Genomic DNA, 18,779 nt, shown 5'->3' with positions numbered 1-18,779 from the left:
ATATTCGTCTCGTGATTTCCAGCTAAACTGTGTAATTAGTTTTTGCTTTCGTCTATATTTAATGTTTCATGCATGTGCCGCAAAATTCGATGTGACGGGGAATCTTAAAAACTTTTTGCTTTTTGGGTTGAACTAAACAAGGCCTAATTTGATGAGTTGGACATGCAGCTTGAATGTTTGATAACTCACTTGTCATCTTCATCTTTTTTTTTTCTTGGATCAATGTCATCCTCATCTAGAAAACTTACATTCCATTCATAAAAGCCCTTTCAGGAATTAACACCCAGCTGTTTTGTCGTGCCGTTATGGGCCGGCCCACGAAGAAATTCGGTCCATGGATATGACGAGGCCTACCTGATCCTCCTGCCGAGCAATCTTCTTCCTCCCCAATGCCGCCGCCGTTACCGCCGTCTCCCCCTCCCCCGCGTCTCCTCGCCGGCGGCGACCACCACCCGCCCCCGACCTCCGCCTCCTCCCCGGAACACCCCTTCCACTCCGCGCATCTCGTCCTCCCCTCCCCGTCTCCGTCCACCGCCGACCTCTCCTCGCCGCACCTACCCTTCGCCCTCGCCTTCGCCTTCATCACCCAGCCTTCCCCGCTCCCGCGGCGTCTCCTTGTCGTCCTCCACGCAGCCGGCGCCCGCTTCCCCGCCTTCTACCACGCCTTCGCGTCCGCTCTCCTCTCCCTCCCCTTCCCCCTCCTCCTCCCCCACCCACGCACCCGCCTCCTCCTCGCCGCCTCGGAGCTCGCCCGCGCGGCGGCGCCGGGGTTCGCGCCCCTCCTCGTCTCCCTCCTCCGCCGCGTGCCGTTCCCCGGGGACGCCCGCCTGCTCGAGGTCTTGCACGAGCACGCCTCGTTTCTCGCCGACGAGGAGCCCCAGGTCCTCGCCACCGCCGTGTTCGCCTTCCTACGACTCCTCTCCAGGAACCGCCTCGCTCCGGCCGCAGGCAGCGTCGAGTGCAAGGACTGCGAGGAGTGCAATGGTGCCAAGAATCTGCAAGAATGCAGGGGAAGGCTTGTGTCTTTCTGCGTCTCCGTGCTGCGGGATCACTTCCAAGTGTGCGCACTGCTCGGAAGGGACCTTGTGAGGTCGCTCCACGAGCTGGCGCTCGTGCCCGAGTTCCAGCTGCTGTGGAGAGACTTGATTCTTGACCGTGCTGCCGACGTCTGTCGGATTGGCACACCCCGGTGGTGCACGGCGGTGGCCATCACGTCGGAGATGGAGACACAGCTCTTGTTCATGATGAACAATGTGAAGTGGGGCGATCAGAAGAGGTACCAGCTGTGGTTCGCAAGGAAGCACCTGATGGTGCCTGGAGGGGAGGAGAGGATCCCTGACATTGTGCGGTTCATATGCTGCGGGTACCACCCGACCAATGAGGTCATGCAATCTGGTGTCATTGCTCGCTGGGCGGTCGTAGGTTGGTTGCTTACGAGTTGCAGCAAGGGTTATGTTGTGGCCAATGCAAAGCTGGCGCTGTTCTATGACTGGTTGTTCTTCGAGAAGGGGAGGGGTAGTGTCATGAATATTGAACCTGCTATGCTCCTGATGGTGAACTCAGTGTCTCAGTACACTGATATCACGAACATGCTGCTTGAGTTCTTGTTTCTTCTGATTGACAACTATGATGTGCAGCGGAAAGAGGTGATTGCACGCTGTGTGAGGAGTGCGTTTGGGGTGCTGGTGAAGAAAGGAGTGGTTCCGTCATTGGTGCCATTGACAGGTTGTGACAAGTTATCGCTGTTGCTCAGGCAAAAGCTTCTGGCTTTTTTATCTGATACTTGTGAGGTGGCTGAAGAAGCTTGCGGGAAGCCAATCAATGAGGTTTCTAAAGGAACAGAATTGAACAAGAGAATTTGCTGAAGCATGCAGGTAATTTATGGTTGTCATAACCATCTCTTGGAGGAATGAATTCAGCACCTATTCATCAGGATTTCCTTGTTTTGGAAACTTTCATAAACCTGTAAAGGGGGAAATAGAAGGTGCTTTAGGTTTTGTATAAGGACAAGAGAGAGGTGAAGAAAATTTTGGAAGCAGGCATAAGGAATGTGAAATATGGGTTAATCTTTGGCTTGCCCTGTTACCTGCGAGCCAGTTTCTTGATTGACATTTACAGGCGCATAAGGAATGTGAAATATGGGTTAATCTTTGACTTGCCCTGTTACCTGCATGCCAGTTTCTAATTGATATTTACAGAGGCACATCCAACAAAGATTGCACTACTCGTTCAGATACCAACCTCTTTGGTCTATAGTACCTGGCATGGATTTACTGCCTGGTTAACCTATGAAGCAGTTGAATTTGTGTGTGAAGGGATTATTTCACTGGTGGTATGTTCATCTAAAGGGATGGTTACATTTATCTCAAGGATGAAATTTGTGCTTCTCATGACTCGATTTCCCATCAGTTCAAAATATTGATAATTGGAATACAGCAGAAAAATAGGTCTTTGTGCAAATTTTTCACCATCCATAATTGAAAACTGTGATGACTGATAAGCTTTTCGATGCTTCAAGTTGAAGTTACACAACATAATAAGATTCTGTCAGCGAGGCGTTCAGATCCAATGTTTGGCTGTGTTAAAAAATGGTATGCATAGCATCTTGGTGAAACTGATTTTTTTTTTGTATTATACTATTATTTCTTTATATATTGAAAAGTTCTATACACATCAGCCCTGAAAGTGATATTTCTCCAAAGTCTGGAGTTGTAGCAGTCCATCCAATTTTTTATGTAATTCTGAAGTGTCTGTCAGACCAAAATTATGTGCTTGTAAACATTTTGTAGCTATTCAGTGTTTTGTTATTCAATAGTGAAATCACTTCCATGTCACTTTGTTTCTTACGTTGTCATGGAGGCCATTGTTATTCAATAGCGAAATCACTTTCATGGCACTTTGGCCCTTTGTTTCTTTCATTGTCATGGAGATCATTGTTATTCAATAGTGAAATCACTTTCATGGCACTATGTTTCTTTCGTCGTCATGGAGATCAATAATAGGTGCCATATGTGGCCAATTTGCTTGCTGGTGGTATCAAATAAACTTTTTTTTTGCAAGTGTTATAATTTCTCTCTCTCCCATTTACTGAGCGCAACTACTTTTACTATGCAAAGTATGATAGCTGGTTTAAATTTTTATGGTATGGAGATAGACAATGTCAGTTCTCTTTTGTAAGGCCATGAGAAAAGAAAATTCCCTGGAAAATCATCACAAATGATCTTCCAGAATGCTATACACTGCTGTACGTGGAATATACTCATGCTGGCATCTAGGTTGGGAGGTTTCAAAATTAGTGGTGGTTGTCCCTTGTGCAGCTAGGCCCAAGAAGCAGCACCATTAATTCTGCCTTTGGGAGCTAGGACTAGAAGTGTCACAGAAGGAACCCTGCAGCATCCAGCAAACAACTCAGAGCTGGAGTTTGTTACCACCAAAATACTGACTGGAAAAATATAATGTATTTTATGGAATAAATGAAAACTGGGCAATTTTGACGGATGCAATCTCTCAGGACATTTCTGCCGTTGGTAGACACGAATGGGCAACAGTTGGTGGTGAAATCCACCCACAGAAACCCAGATTTCCTCATCAGGCAGGATCCATGTTAAGGTCAAGAATGCACATCCCATATTTTTCACATCCGATATTTTTTGACCACGACGTTATCGCGCAAAGAGGAAAATGTTTCTTTTGCAAGTTTGACATGGTATATACACAAAAAAGAAAAGAGAAGGGAAAAATATATATGTGCCAGAGACAGGACAAAAGAGAGGGTGGCAAGAGGATTGGCTGATTGCAGCAACCAAAGCATAGCCATTCATTTCCAGAAGGCCAGTCTCCACCACACAGCTCATATCCCTTGTCCTTGTGTGCCCTCAGGTGCACCACCTTATTATATGCCAGCTGCTGCACCACTTCTCAAGTCTCAACGACTGTGTCATCAAAGAGAGGGTAGCACCTGATCTCATCTTTCACCTTCAGAACCAGAGCAATGGCATCTGCTACTCTCCTCAAGTCATCTTTCCTTCCCAAGAAGGCTGAATGGGGTGCCATGCGCCAGGCTGCCACTCCCAAGCCGGTGACTGTCTCCATGGTTGTCCGTGCTAGCGCCTATGCTGATGAGCTTGTCCAAACCGCGGTATTGTTTCTAAACACCAGCAGTAAAATTATGTGCTTATTGCCTTATTACCATTGCTAGTTTTATGTTATTAACTTGCATAGCTTGTTATTATCAATAGAAAAATGACATAGCCCTGTTTGAAACAACTTATTTCAACCATGAAAACTTTAGTTTTGTTTATCATGATTTAACTTATGCAAGTTTGAGGGTTCATTAGGAAAGGTAACCCATTTGACAGTTTTGATCCAAAATTTCTTACTCATTTATGCAGACACGCTAGTCTAAATCAGCATTCTCTCCTTGTATTGGTTTAGGAACTTGCAATGTTCAGCAGAAGATGAATATGTGAACTAGACATGTAGGAGTATGTATATTGGACTGGCAGATGTCAACACCAGTATAGGCCAGGAAGCAATATAGCCACACATAATTTTGATGACTACACACTAGCTAGTTCAATTACATTTTAGATTACTTTGGAAGGTCCTGCTTAAGTTCTGTGATCCATCTGAACGGTCCATAATATGTATGACATGCTATGGTCTCAAACTTCTGAAAGCACATTTCATCAACTTGGAAAAAAAGTAACTGTTCTTTTCTACTGAGAAAAAGGAAGGTATTATGATCATTTCAGTTATTGTTCAGAATATCATAAGTTAATACTTCTTGCTGCAGAAAACCATCGCGTCACCAGGAAGGGGTATCCTTGCCATGGATGAGTCGAACGCTACCTGCGGCAAGAGGCTTGACTCCATTGGCCTTGAGAACACTGAGGCCAACCGCCAGGCTTACAGGACCCTCCTTGTCAGTGCCCCAGGCCTAGGACAGTACATCTCTGGTGCTATCCTCTTCGAGGAGACCCTCTACCAGTCAACTGTTGATGGAAAGAAGATTGTTGACGTCCTTAATGAGCAGGGAATCGTGCCTGGTATCAAGGTCGACAAGGTATGCTGTACACTCCAAACCGACACGTGATATGCGTTGTAGGTTCTTAGAAACTAGATTTGTTAGAGTTGTGACGGTCTCTTTCAAGATCGAAAGCAACAGCAAACCTCTGAAGTTATGCTCAAATCTCAGGGTCTTGTGCCACTTGCTGGCTCCAACAACGAGTCGTGGTGCCAAGGTCTTGATGGCCTTGCTTCACGTGAAGCAGCCTACTACCAGGCTGGTGCCCGCTTCGCCAAGTGGTGAGAAACGTGCCCCCTGCTGCATTGGCAGCTACTTTCTGTAGTTATGTACATGGTGACATATATATAGATCCCATGTGTGAGTGTGACGTGAAGTTCTGTGACAGGCGCACTGTTGTCAGCATCCCCAACGGTCCATCTGAACTTGCCGTGAAGGAAGCTGCCTGGGGCCTTGCCCGCTATGCCGCCATTTCACAGGTATTATATATATCCTACCATTTTCAACAGTCCGGAGCTCTCAGCAGTAGAAAAATTAAAGGACCATCATATTGGTTTTATTTTTAACATGCATGTACACTCCTATATAAAAAGTTAAAAACACCTTATATATCGGTTGAAATGAAATGCTAGGAAAATGGTCTGGTGCCAATTGTGGAGCCCGAAATCCTTCTTGATGGTGAGCATGGCATCGAGAGGACCTTCGAGGTCGCACAGAAGGTGTGGGCAGAGACCTTCTACTACATGGCTGAGAACAATGTGATGTTTGAGGGCATCTTGCTCAAGCCCAGCATGGTTACCCCTGGTGCTGAGTGCGAGGAGAAGGCCACTCCTGAGCAAGTAGCCGAGTACACCCTCAAGCTCCTCCACAGAAGGATCCCTCCTGCCGTTCCCGGCATCATGGTCAGCTCTCTCTTCTTGCTAACAAGTTTCTCTCCCCGGATGCATCACATGGTCTTTTGATGTTCTGAACTGTAATTATTTGTGCTTGTGCAATGCATGCAGTTCCTGTCTGGTGGGCAGTCTGAGGTTGAGGCGACCCAGAACCTGAACGCCATGAACCAGAGCCCCAACCCGTGGCATGTGTCATTCTCCTACGCTAGGGCGCTGCAGAACACCTGCCTCAAGACATGGGGAGGCAGGCCTGAGAACGTGAAGGCAGCACAGGACGCGCTGCTGCTGCGCGCCAAGGCCAATTCCCTGGCACAGCTCGGCAAGTACACCGGCGATGGTGAGGCCGCTGCCGCCAAGGAGGGCATGTTCGTCAAGAACTACAGCTACTAAGACGATGATACCACTGCTGCTAGTACGTTCCTCGGGGGCACTGTAGGCAGTCTGCCATTACAGGTTCAGCTGGAAAAGTACACTGCAATTTCACTACTACCTTGAGGCCTGATTACATTTCATTTGGAGGAATTGGAATCTACTTAGTGGACTAGGCTATTTGGCTTGGAATTTGACATTCCACAACTTTCAAAGTTGACATATAAGCCTATCTCAAATTCATAGGGTCGAAGATATAAATTGATTCTATATAGATCACAGAAACTTGTAGCATGCTCTTCGGCTCGCTCCCCTACTATAGAATGCAGCACATAGGTATCTGTATCTCCCCCCTATGGCCAACGGTCGTATACAATAGGGAAATCACTTTCGTGGCACTTTGTTTCTTTCGCTGTGTCTTGTAAACATTTTGTCACTATTCAGTTTTCGTTATTGAGTAGTGAAATCACTTTCATGGCACTTTGTTTCTTTCGCTGTCATGGAGATCAATTGGTGCCATGTGTGGCCAATTTGCTCTTGTAAACATTTTGTCACTGTTCAGCTCTTGTTAGTCAATAGTGAAATGAGTTTCATAGCACTTTGTTTCTTTCGTTGTCATGGAGATCAGTAGGTGCCATTTGGCCAAATTGCTCGCTGGTGTCAGATAGCTCGTTTTTTTGTTGTTGCAATTGTTATAATTTCTTTTCTCCCATTTACTGAACGCAAACAACTTTTATTATTCAAAATATGATATTTGCATTTTCTTTCTCTATTATCTTCTAGCTGGTTCATTTATTAATTTTTATGGTATGGCATTAGACAATGTCAGTTCTCTTTTGCAAGGCCATGAGAAAAAAAAAATTCCTTGGAAATCATCACGTACATATTGTAATCAAAATTGATCTTCCAGAATGCTATACTGAATCCTTATGTTGGCATCTTGGTTGGGAGGTTTCAAAATGAGTGGTGGTGATTGTCCCATTGTGCAGCTAGGCCCATGAAGCAGCACCGTTAATTCTGCCTTTGGATGCTAGGACCAGAAGTGTGTCACAGTCTCACAGAAGGAACCCTGCAGCATCCAGCAAACAACTAAGAGCTGGAGTTTGTTACCACCAAAATACTGACTGGAAAAGAAATATAATGTACTGTATTTCATGGAATAACAGACAACTGCGCAATTTCACTGGATGCAGTCTATCAGGACACAGACACGAATGGGCAACTGTTGGTGGTGAAATCCGGCCACAGAAACGCAGAATTGCTCATCAGGCAGGATCCATCTTGAGGTCAAGAATGCACATCCAATATCTACGGTTCACGTCGTTGTCGCGCAAAGAGGAAACTGTTTGTTTTGCAAGTTTTACACGGTACACTGTACACAGAAGAAGAGAAAGGAAATATCTGCCAGGGACAGAACAAAAGAGAGGGTGACAAGAGGATTGGCTGATTGCAGCTACCAAAAGCACAGCCGTTCATTTCCAGAAGGCCAGTCTCCACCTCACAACTCATATCCCTTGACCAAACCGCGGTATTGTTTCTCTACACCAGCAGTAAAATTATGCGCTTATATTACCATGCAGATTATTGTGTATGCTTTATTAGGCCCTGTTTGGACCTCACCAGTTTTTAAGAATCTGGTTTTTGAAAGCTGGGTGGGATCAACTTTTATCAAATTCTTAAAAACTAAGAAGATGTTGATACCTAGCTTAAGCCAGATTTTTAAAAACGGAAGGATCCAAAAACCTCCACTAGTTTTTTTTTCTCAGAAGCCAGATTTTAGAAATTAGAGACAAGCTGGTTTTTAAAAATCTAAAGCTCATCCAAACATGCTCTAACTTAGAAGTGTTTGCATTTATATCTCTAAAAGAATAAAAATTTCTTCCGTAAGCTTCTCCCTAACTACTTGGCATCATTACACCTAATATATTTAATATAAGGCTTGAAATGTTGAATTAAAGCATATTGGGCCGAGCCCAATTAATATCTGACGTCGCAATCTGGTTCTGCGTCCGTCCATTTATTCCATCTTCATGTCTTCTCGCTTTTTGAGTCCTTTTCAGTGGTTGCCTTCCGCATGCGGGGCTTTTTTTTTTGTTTCTGTTGGTTCTGTTTTTTGTTTGCATGTTGAGTTCACTTTTGTTTCTTCTGTTCCATCCGTCCGTTTTTCTCCTTGCATCCATTTTTCACGGACACCGTTCCACCCTACTTTTTCCTGTATTTTTTTAGTATTCTTATTCTTAATTTTCCTTATATAGATATAAAAAACAAATAATAAATGTAATATCACAGGTACTTGAATCCTTGACTTTTCTATCATAAATAAATATTCACATTACTAAACTATTAATGTAGTTTTGCTTGGGAATATATACAACTTATTTTTGTTAGAAGCTGGATCGGCTGATGATCCAACTATAATCAAACCATGAACCAAAATTATCTTAAGTAATTTGTTGTACAATCCAATATAAATAAATATACCTCCAAGTTGTTCACATATATTAGTGCAATCCTTGAGGAGGGATGTTATGTGAAAAATTCAAAGAGGTCTTCATGATAATCATCAACGAACAATATGAAAATTAAAATTGTGATATATTTACAAGTAATATTTTTGTGCTTTGAGATGGGAGAAAAAATATCAAGGTTGTATTTAATTTGATATAGACTTAATAGTACATTGTCATATTATTACCATGGTTGAGGTGAAAAAAATACACTACAACTGTGATGGACTCCAAGTAATGGATGGAATTATTGTGATATATATGGTGATGGATGTGATATATGTGATATATATGATGATGGATGTGATATATACGGTGATGGATGTGATATATATGGTGATGAATGTGATATATGTGACAAATATGTAATACCTGTTTAGATGGATGTGATATATATGTGACATCTCATGTTTATAGCAATGGAATGTAAAAAACAAAAAAAAACACATTTTTAGGTCGATTTCCAAACTCGGCAAAGAGACCTTTGCCGAGTGCCCCCGCCTTGGCACTTGGCAAAGCTGGGAAAAAAATCAGCATATGGTTTATTTGCCGAGTGCATGGGCTTTGACACTCATGAAAGAATTTTTTAAAAAATCAATTATTTCTTTGCTGAGTGCCCTTTGGAAAGGCACTTGGAAAATAATTTTTCGAAAAATTGTTTCTTTGCCAAGTGCTCTGCGAGAAGGCACTCGACAAAGAATTTTCAAAAAAAAGTTTATTTCTTTACCGAGTGCTCTTCGGGAAGGCACTCGGCAAAGAATTTTCAATAAAGATTTTTTTCTTTGCTGAGTGCCCTACGGAAAGGCACTGGGCAAAGAATTTTTATTTTTTCTTTGCTGAGTGTCCTGCAGGAAGGCACTCCACAAAGAATTTTTAAAAAGAAAATATTTTCTTTGCCGAGTGCCCTGCTGGAAGGCACTCGACAAAGCAACTGTTAACGGCGGAACTACCGTGACAGTGTCTTTCCTTTGCCGAGTGAGGCCTTTGTCGATAAATTGGTTACCGAGTGGTTTTTGCCGAGTGTAGCACTCAGCAAAACCTCTGCCTAGTGCAATTAGACCTTTGCCGAGTGTCTGGCGCACTAGACAAAGACCCAATCTCTAGTAGTGTCGTGTGCACCAACCGGTCGCGGTGTGGTGAAGTTGGTTACTGTCTCACTCTCATCCATTGAAGACGGATGACATGGCTTGGGTTTTTGAGATGGACACCACCATGGTCGACTCCACTGAGCTCTGGGCCCTCACGAACACACATACTCACACTTCCACCTAAAATTAAGGAGGTAGTGATGATGATGACACTGAATCTGATGACCAGCCACAACCCCTAGCAACAAAGGTAAATACTTAAGTTAGTATTCCCTAAAATTAAGTACTGAATCTACTGATTTGCTGAATCTGATGATCATACTTAAGTACTGAATCTGATGACCAGCCACAACCCATGATGACACTTGTTTTTTCTACAGTATCCTCTAGGGTTTACTCCTAGTCCTAGAGGCAAAGCTTCAAAGAGGAAGAAGACAGGTGACAACATGGCTCCAGGAGGAAGGGCTATCAAGAGAGTCAGGGCATCTGAAGGATCAGAGGTGCAACCTCCTCAATCACAAACAAGAACATAAAAAGGCTTTATTTCTTAGCAACACAAGGGCAGAATGAAGAAGAAATAACACAAAGATCTTCTACAGCTGCAGAAGAAGGCAATACAGCTGGTGTTCAGGACATTACACCTGCAGAGGAAGAAAGTGGAGGTGCTACTCAAGGTAGTACATGTCATGATGAAGTCAATGTAGAGGAGACACCGAAGGCAAGTAAAACTTTGCTTCTCATCAAAATTTGTCATCTTTTGGCTGAATTGCATGAAACCAAAGCATTTAAATTCAATTTCTATTTTGTAGCTCCTGCTCAGTGAGCCCCAAGGGAACCTAGGCCACCCATAAAGGGATCATAGCTGGACAGGATGACAAAAGCTATGGGAGGAGACTGCCCATAGCTGTTGCTCAAGGCAAAAGAAGGCCTCATGAACCTGTTCAAGCAGCCAAGTTTGTATCTGAGTCCGGTGTCATCATTTGAGATAAAGTTCTTATCCTACCTCACTGGAAGGTTGTACAAGAAAGACGACAAATATTACAATGATTTTGTAAGTGCCTTACTGTTCCTATGTTTGACTTGAATATCTTCTGAACTTGAATTGACTAACTAAATATCGAGTTGTCATATGTCTAGGGGTGCTTGGCCATTAACAAGGAGGACAAGCCAACTGAGGAAGCTTGCACCGATGTGCTGCGGTCTAGGGTCCGACAAATGCGGTATCGACTGAAGAAGAAATACTTCAATGGTGTACCTGCAAATGAGATTCCCACTACTTCTCCAGTTCCATGCATGTCTAATCAAGAGTAGCAGGCCCTGGTTGCAAAGTGGACTAATCCAAAAAAAACATGGTATGGGTATCTTGTCATATATTCTATCTCATTAAGTTTCCAATAGATCTTCTCATTTTAAACCTATGAAATTATCTCACATGTTCATTCTCATTTAGGAAACAAGTGAAAAGAACAAGATTAATCGCAGTAGACTGAAGTATCATCAGACTATCGGTTCTTGTAGCTATGTGGCACACTTACATGCATATGTAAGTAACTCATTCTGTACATAAAATTGACTTTTGTACCATAAGACTCACAAAACTTTGCTGTAATGGAATCTCTATGAAACAGAAGCAGAACCCAACACACAACAAAATGAAGAACTTGATGTGGTGGAGGCCTTCAAGCTAGAGCTGCCATACCAGCTCCAAGCATGGTCACCTGCATGAGTTTCAGTGTGCCATTTTGTCCAAAAGTTGAATAACTTGTGCAGTTGTGCTTCTTTATGACTTGGTCTTCATTTGCCTGTCTTTCTTAGTCTTGGTATTATACAACATATCCAGACCTGAGTCCTACCTATCATCTTGAGAGGAGAGATAGGAAACTTGATGTCACTGGACTTATTAGCTTGACATGAATAACAGATTTCACTAGACTTATTAACCTGAGTCCTACCTGTCATCATGACAAGAGAGATAGGTTTATACAGAAAAGTCATGTAGCATGCAACAGCGACCTATGTGTGCATTTGGCTAGCCTATGTAGGACCAAGTTGTAGCTGTTAGTGCCTTTGTGATATGCTAGTCTACACATAATTAGTGGCTCTGTGTAGGATCAAGTTGTAGGTGTTACTGGATTTGACAAATGAAAAGGTGCAGTTTACAGCTTTACCTTCCAATCACAATTGACAGTGAAGTTTAAGATTTAGGGATGAAAATAGGAACTGTTAGCTGCAATTAATACAATCATCATATTTCCCCTTTTTGTGGGCTATGTTATCAACCAAGAAAATTGATCTATGCATATAGATAGATTTGAGAGGTCTTATTAAAACTCAAGTAGAAGTTATTTACTATTTCTTTCTGGTTTTATTTTTTTCCTTGAAAGATGCCTAATTACACAATATAGTGACAGGTTCAATATATTTTGTCTGTTGTAATTTGCTACAGCCTGATCATTTTACTTATACCTCTCTCTACCACAAATCTTGCTGACTATATTCTTAAAAGTAAATCTTGTGTGATATTTTCTTAGATTTAAGCACTAATTAACAACTAATGATGGGTGATTGGTGTTTCAGGTCAATATGGAAGCTTTAAGGGCAGAACCTGTTGGTGAAGGTGAGACAGAAGTATCTAGTGTGCAGGTTGTGTCCCAGGTTCTGTCTAAGAACAGCTCCAATGTTTTCCTGAAGAGTGTTGGCATCAAACTAGTGCCATCCTCCACATCATCTATATCAAATGAAAGTGAGCTTCGGGAACAACTAGCAGTTGAAGCTAAGGCTACAGTACAAGGTGAGCTCGACGATCACAAGAAGAGAAGTGAAGAAGCTGAGGAAAGACTGGCAAGGGCACAGAAGGAGATGGAGGAGATGAAGAAGCTGACAAAGAAAAATAACAAGGCAATGGAGGAGAACAATGCGTTGCTCAAGCGTATCTTGTCCATCAACAATGCTTCTTCGACATGAGCACGGATGGTAGTTTCCATCTGTTTACAATTTGAAACAAGTTTATGGTGAACTGAGTTATGTTGCTATTGATGTAAATTGAGTTATGTGAACCGAGTCTAATAGTGATGATTAAGCTATGAGTACTGCATCTTTAATTTTATGCAAGCTTTTGGTGAATTCAAATATTATTTGAATTTTGAAAAAAATCCAGCATGACCACTACACTAGTGATGAAATAATTCATTCAGTGACGATGTTATAATTCATTCTGTCATGAACTTAAAATTTGATCTGCGACGAAAATGAGAATCAACCAGAGCAGGACACGTGGACCAACCAGAGGAACGCCACGCGTACAATAGTCACCAGACGCGTGGCAACCACGTCATGGCCACATGGCAAGCCGTGTCTGCATACACGTTGCAGACCACGTCACCTCGCCATGTAGCAGCCACGTCACCTCGTCACGTGGCCCCCTCGTCAGCTCGCCACGTGGCCGCCTCGTCAACTCGCCACGTTAGCTGCCAGCGTGGCAAACGCCGTTTGGCAGCCTGATGGGCTGCTAGACTATGACGAAAATATGGGAACAGCAATGACGAATACGTTTCGTCATAGAATGATTTCTTTTTGTGACGATGGCTTTTTCGTCATAGAATGAATGCCAATCTATGACGCAAATTGTCTTTTCGTCACTGTTGGAAATCTATGACGCTCATTCCATGACGAAGATCGTTTCGTCACTAATTCATCACAAAAGAAACTCAATGACGATTTGGGTGTCTTCAATGACGAAATGGTAGCGTCATTGATGAGCACATCCCTAGTAGTCTTCTACTGCAACCGCTCCTGAAAATACCATTTTGAGGGGGCAGATATTCTAATGGAACCACCCCTAGAAATCATTCGATGGTATTATAGTAGTTTATCAAACCGCACCTAAAAACCGATTTTAACTGCCTCTAAAAGGTTTTTCTGTACTAGTGGAGGAGCTTGTCGAAGCCACTAGTGGTAACACCGCCATGGATGCCACTGCTCTTGAAGGCGACCACAAAGTTGGTGCCAATGTCTACGCTTGGTCGCATGTCATTGCCGCCACTAGGGTTAACACTACTTCCATGGATGAAAATCAGGTCGCTGCCCGGCTGCCCTCACCTAGAGAATGGTGATTTAGGTGGCTGTCACTAGTGGAGGGAAGGGGACACTGCAAACCCTGGATCTGGAACAGGTGGGGTTGATGATCTAGGGGGGCGTTGCAGTGTGTTCGATTGATGTAGGGCAGCTGGTAGATATCAGATCTATATACACACTCCTATTTCTAAAAGGAAGACATAAGCAAACTTAAAAGTAGTATCCAAGATATATTGTCAATGACCCATAGTTTTGCTCTGGTATGTCTGTATGCATCATGTCATCCCACAAGACACATGAAACAAAAAGGTAGGCTCAACTAACAAACTACTATGAAAGCAGAAACTGATAGTATAAAATAAAAAGTATTACTCATTTACTCAAAGCATCTATTTGTTTGAGTTGGAACACGAATTCTGTTGATTAAAGACTGTGAAAATTGTGCATAGAATACCATTTATTTGTTATAGATAAACAGAGAGGAAAAACTAGCTTGAGTATACTGGTGGCAAAGCAAAGATAGAGTGGAAAAGTCAGCTTGTCCCTCACTCTATCACTTCTCCACATGCAGATGATGCAAACATAGCAGAATAAATAATCAGATGGACCTATATCTAAATCTCTAAACCGTTTTGCAACAGATGGTACTATGCCCATGGAAGCAATATAAAACTAACAGATATGTGATGCTTTCGTGGTGTGTACGACTATAGTTTTGTTGGCAACTGATTCAAGATTTACTTAATTAATAATAACATAACATAGTAACATTATTAGCTTGTACTCACTTAGCTAAAACAAAAAAAGCATACAAGAAACATAACCATGTAATTGAAGGCTGGACCAAACTTGGAAGCAAGGTCAACTAGAAACCCTTTAGCGCACATAGTTTCAGTCTCATATGTCTGCATCTTAACTCCATGCATCACCTCCCCCACAAGAGACTCAAAATTAAAAAGGTGGATTAAAGTAACTAGATGAGACGAACTGTTATCATGCAAAGAAACAAGAAACAAGGTCTAGTCACTGACACCTAGTATTACTTTGTCTAGATCCAAAGAGAACAAATTCTGTTGGTGGGATAGTGGGGAAAATGAGCTTGAGTCCTCCTCACTTTACCCCTTCTTCGCGTTTGGACTATATGCAGAAATTATTTTTAGCATGAGAGAAAAAATTGGTGAATGGAACGGATACATACAATTATCGGTGCAGAATCAAAAGGATGTCAAACAAAGCTACACTGCAGTTAATTATGAAGGAACCTCTGAATAAACAATGGACATCGTCTCCATGGCTCTAGCAGATTACTACCAAGTTAGTGATGCAGGAAACATAACTAGCTAGTGCGACTCCATTTGAACCACTAGGAACCCATACAACAAAACACCTAAGGGGCTGCAAAAAAAGCATTTGAAGGTCACCAAAGAGGAACGATCATACAAAATATCAAGAGGTTGAGTGCACACGCGGGGGGGGGGGGGGGGGGGGGTGTTGATGGTGGTGGTGTTAAGTTATAAACTTCATGGATTTTAAGGGAGAGAATGTGGAGATAAACCCTTATCTGCGGCCTTTTTAATCATATCTTTTAAGGCACACACTGGATGGTGGGGACCAAAAAAGGGGAAGGACGAAAATTGTGTAGAGGGATAGTGACATAGGAGAGGAGATAGAGATGAGTTACCCTCACGCAATGTAACAGCCCCCTTCCACCTATAAATGTCCCTTTCCTACACTTCTATTCCATCACCAAATAATCTCAAATAAAGCTCACCATATCTAGAGTAGAGCCCCCCATTCACCCAAGTGTGCACATCCATGAATTTCTCTAAGCCCACAGCATGTGAAGCCTATATGGAACTTGCGCCAGGGTACAAGTTTAAACCTACTGAAGAGGAGATCGTGATGCGCTACCTTCGTCCTCGTGCTGTGAATGAACCACTCCCCTCAACGTTCATTGTTGATGTGGATATCCGAAGCTGCAACCCTTGGGACCTAGTACCAGGTCATGTGCACATACACCAACCTTTCCCAACAAATACATATATAAGTTCCTTTTAATTTCATTTGATTGCTCCTGCTACAATCTGATCTGATCTATGTATGACTAAAAATCCCCTGCTTGGTTTTTTCTTGTTTTATTGCTGTATGTACACAGAGGGATCTGTGGAGAAATACTTCTTTTGTCAAAGAGTAAAAAGATGGCCACATGGAAAACGGTACAATCGTGCAGCAGGTGATGGACACTGGAGGGCATCGGGTAAGGACATGCCCATCTTTAGCAATATCATCAATGGTGGAATGCCTTTGATGGTTGGGCTAAAGAAAACACTGGTGTTCTACCTTGGCAAGGCAGCAGTTGGTGAGAACACTGAATGGGTCATGCAAGAATATAGCCTTGTTCAAGCTGGCCTCACACCCTATCCAGTGATTAGTCCTAATGGAACCAACAACCTAGGAGAACAAAGCCGTGATTTAGTGGCAATCACAAAGGTATATTGACTCAAAATCCAAATAATTTTGTTCTTGAATACTATTGTTTACATGTCAATTAGGGGGGGGGGGAGGGGGTATACATGATAAGCTGCATGGTTTAAGAGTGAATCTTACTACTTGGTCCAGCAAATTTTTTTGTGTGGGGAAATAGTTATAGTTAGTTGTCCTTGGGCGGGATTCTTCGAAGATTCAAAATATTTATGTAAAAAGGGGTTCGTTGTCGGATTGCTCGAAAGTGGTTGACTAGTTCGGCAACAACACGTGTCGGTAACTTGTTTCTCGTGGAATTGTTGATGTAACATCTCAAGCATTGGTCCTATATTCTAACATAGAGTTTATAGAGAACATCTAATATCTGATTCAATAACCTTCATCATTTTGAGTAGTGAGAAAGACATAATAAAAAAATCATTCATGCTGTCCAATTTGGTCAGTTTTAAAATTAGTAACCTCAAACTTAGCTTTTGCTGCCAAGCCTAGCTGCTGTTATATGTAAAACAGCATTAGTATTCACCATGTTTTACCCATTTTCACCCAAAACGGCACTGCATAACAAATAGTTTTGTGAACTCTCTGTAGGAAAAGGTTAATCTCTCTGAAGCTCTCTCCAATACTACTACAGCAAGTGTGCCCAAGGTTGTTCCTGTCATGATTAGTCCAGATGACTCCTGGGTTGTCTGTTGCATCTACAAGAAGAAGAAGAAGCGCGCACCACGTGCCATTGCCCAGCGTTACAACATTGCAGATGGAGGGCAAGTCCACTTCTTCAACTTCCTTGGGCAGGGTAATTCAGAGGGAAATTCTAGCTCAGGTAGCCTCACCGACCTACCAATAGAGAAGGCAAAGGATAATAATGAGGGTACGAGCGGAACCAACGACAAAGCTGATACGAATGAGGCAGGGAAGTAATTTATGTGGCAGAAATAGTGCTGTAGAGTGGGCAATGGCATTATGAATAAGGTGCTGGAGTTAAACTTTAAGAGATTACCACCAGTAGAGTTTCGTTCAGTTATGTTTATTTCAAGTAATAATATGTAGACTTTGGTCTATACAGTCTCAAATGTTGTATGCCACTAAGATATTACAACATATTATGAGGCTGTGGTTTTTGTTATTGGAAATACTTTGTTTAGTATCCTATATGAAGTTCACATTGCCTTTTTGTATTATGTTTGTTAACTATAGAAATTTTCTTTTGTTTATAGGATCATAAAAGTATACCAAGAATACTTGATTATCCTAAAGGTTTGACAAGATTAGACATGATAAAAGGACCTAGTGCAAATGCGTGTAAACTCACCTCATGCCAAGTGTTCTATTTTTCATTTTAGGACATTAATTACACCAACAAAAATAACACTAATTAATCATGTCTTACCAAGCTACATGTTTTCATGCTCTTGGCCTCATCACCCACAGGATGCCTACTTTACTCAAGGAAACAGAAACAAGCACAAAAAGAGTGCCATAGAGAAGAGGGAGGAAATTGAAATTTGTGATAAAAAGGGCAAAAGGACAAAATAAAGATAAAAAACAGTACAACACCCATCTTAGTAATTTTTTGTTCCTATCTATCAATACTTTATTATAAGATATCTTTATGTGTGATGTGTAAGAGTGCGTAGATAAAGAAAAACATGCATGGGACAAGAGTGATGAGTCATTACACTATGTCGTGCACTATGCACAAGAAAAGAAGGACGAGATAGGGGCTATCTAATCATGATTTGACAAAAAAATGTGAATAGCCTTAAATATAGGGAATGGGATAGTGCACGGCCATCGTACTATATGAGCCATCCACACACAGCCTGGCTGGAGATAACATTTGCTTCACTGAACATATTGCACGTCATATTTGCTTCATTGAACATACTACCTTCCCCTCTTTTGTTTGATGTTGGATGCTTTGGTCACTTGCAAATATAATGACGAAACATGCACAGAAATCAGAAAGCATGTATAGCAGGATGAAGAACTAGCTTCTGTATTCTACCACCACTGCTAATGTATGTGACATACTACCCAAGGAAATTGATAATAAAAGGAAATTATTTGGTTGAAATTGCCAAATTATGAAATATATTTGTTACTATTTTAAAATCATATAATTGCATAATGTAGAACCTTATGTATTGTTTTGCATTTAGCACACCCATTATTATTGCCTATTTTTTGTCCATATTACTGTCCAGTTAATAACCATTTTATCTTTTGCTTAGTAAGTACAATGTATTATCTAATGCATGTCAATGCTAGTATTGCTACTGCCTAATGATATGCCAATATTATCTGATCCTATTTTCATGTAGGGAAGCAAAAGGTGAAT

At 42.0% G+C, this 18,779-nt stretch overlaps 3 protein-coding genes across 3 annotated transcripts; all 3 read left to right on the top strand.

Moving 5' to 3' along the window:
* Positions 276–2,834, top strand: LOC8073649 (integrator complex subunit 3). The gene has a single exon (XM_002450339.2). It carries the CDS (start codon positions 390–392, stop codon positions 1,863–1,865), a length of 1,476 nt encoding a protein of 491 aa, XP_002450384.1. The 5' UTR covers positions 276–389; the 3' UTR covers positions 1,866–2,834.
* LOC8073648 (fructose-bisphosphate aldolase, chloroplastic) lies at positions 3,801–6,886 on the top strand. The gene is made up of 6 exons (XM_002450338.2): positions 3,801–4,138; positions 4,796–5,065; positions 5,198–5,307; positions 5,415–5,505; positions 5,659–5,928; positions 6,031–6,886. The coding sequence occupies exons 1-6, from the start codon at positions 3,992–3,994 to the stop codon at positions 6,307–6,309; spliced, it is 1,167 nt and encodes a 388-aa protein (XP_002450383.1). The 5' UTR covers positions 3,801–3,991; the 3' UTR covers positions 6,310–6,886.
* Positions 15,694–17,585, top strand: LOC8073646 (NAC transcription factor NAM-B1). The gene is made up of 3 exons (XM_002450336.2): positions 15,694–15,959; positions 16,113–16,447; positions 17,030–17,585. The coding sequence occupies exons 1-3, from the start codon at positions 15,773–15,775 to the stop codon at positions 17,357–17,359; spliced, it is 852 nt and encodes a 283-aa protein (XP_002450381.1). The 5' UTR covers positions 15,694–15,772; the 3' UTR covers positions 17,360–17,585.

Source organism: Sorghum bicolor, chromosome 5 (genome assembly GCF_000003195.3).
Source record: "Sorghum bicolor cultivar BTx623 chromosome 5, Sorghum_bicolor_NCBIv3, whole genome shotgun sequence".
NCBI classification, from domain to species: Eukaryota; Viridiplantae; Streptophyta; class Magnoliopsida; order Poales; family Poaceae; genus Sorghum; species Sorghum bicolor.
Note: the sequence above shows the minus strand (reverse complement) of the source record. Positions and strands in the feature narration are given on the sequence as shown.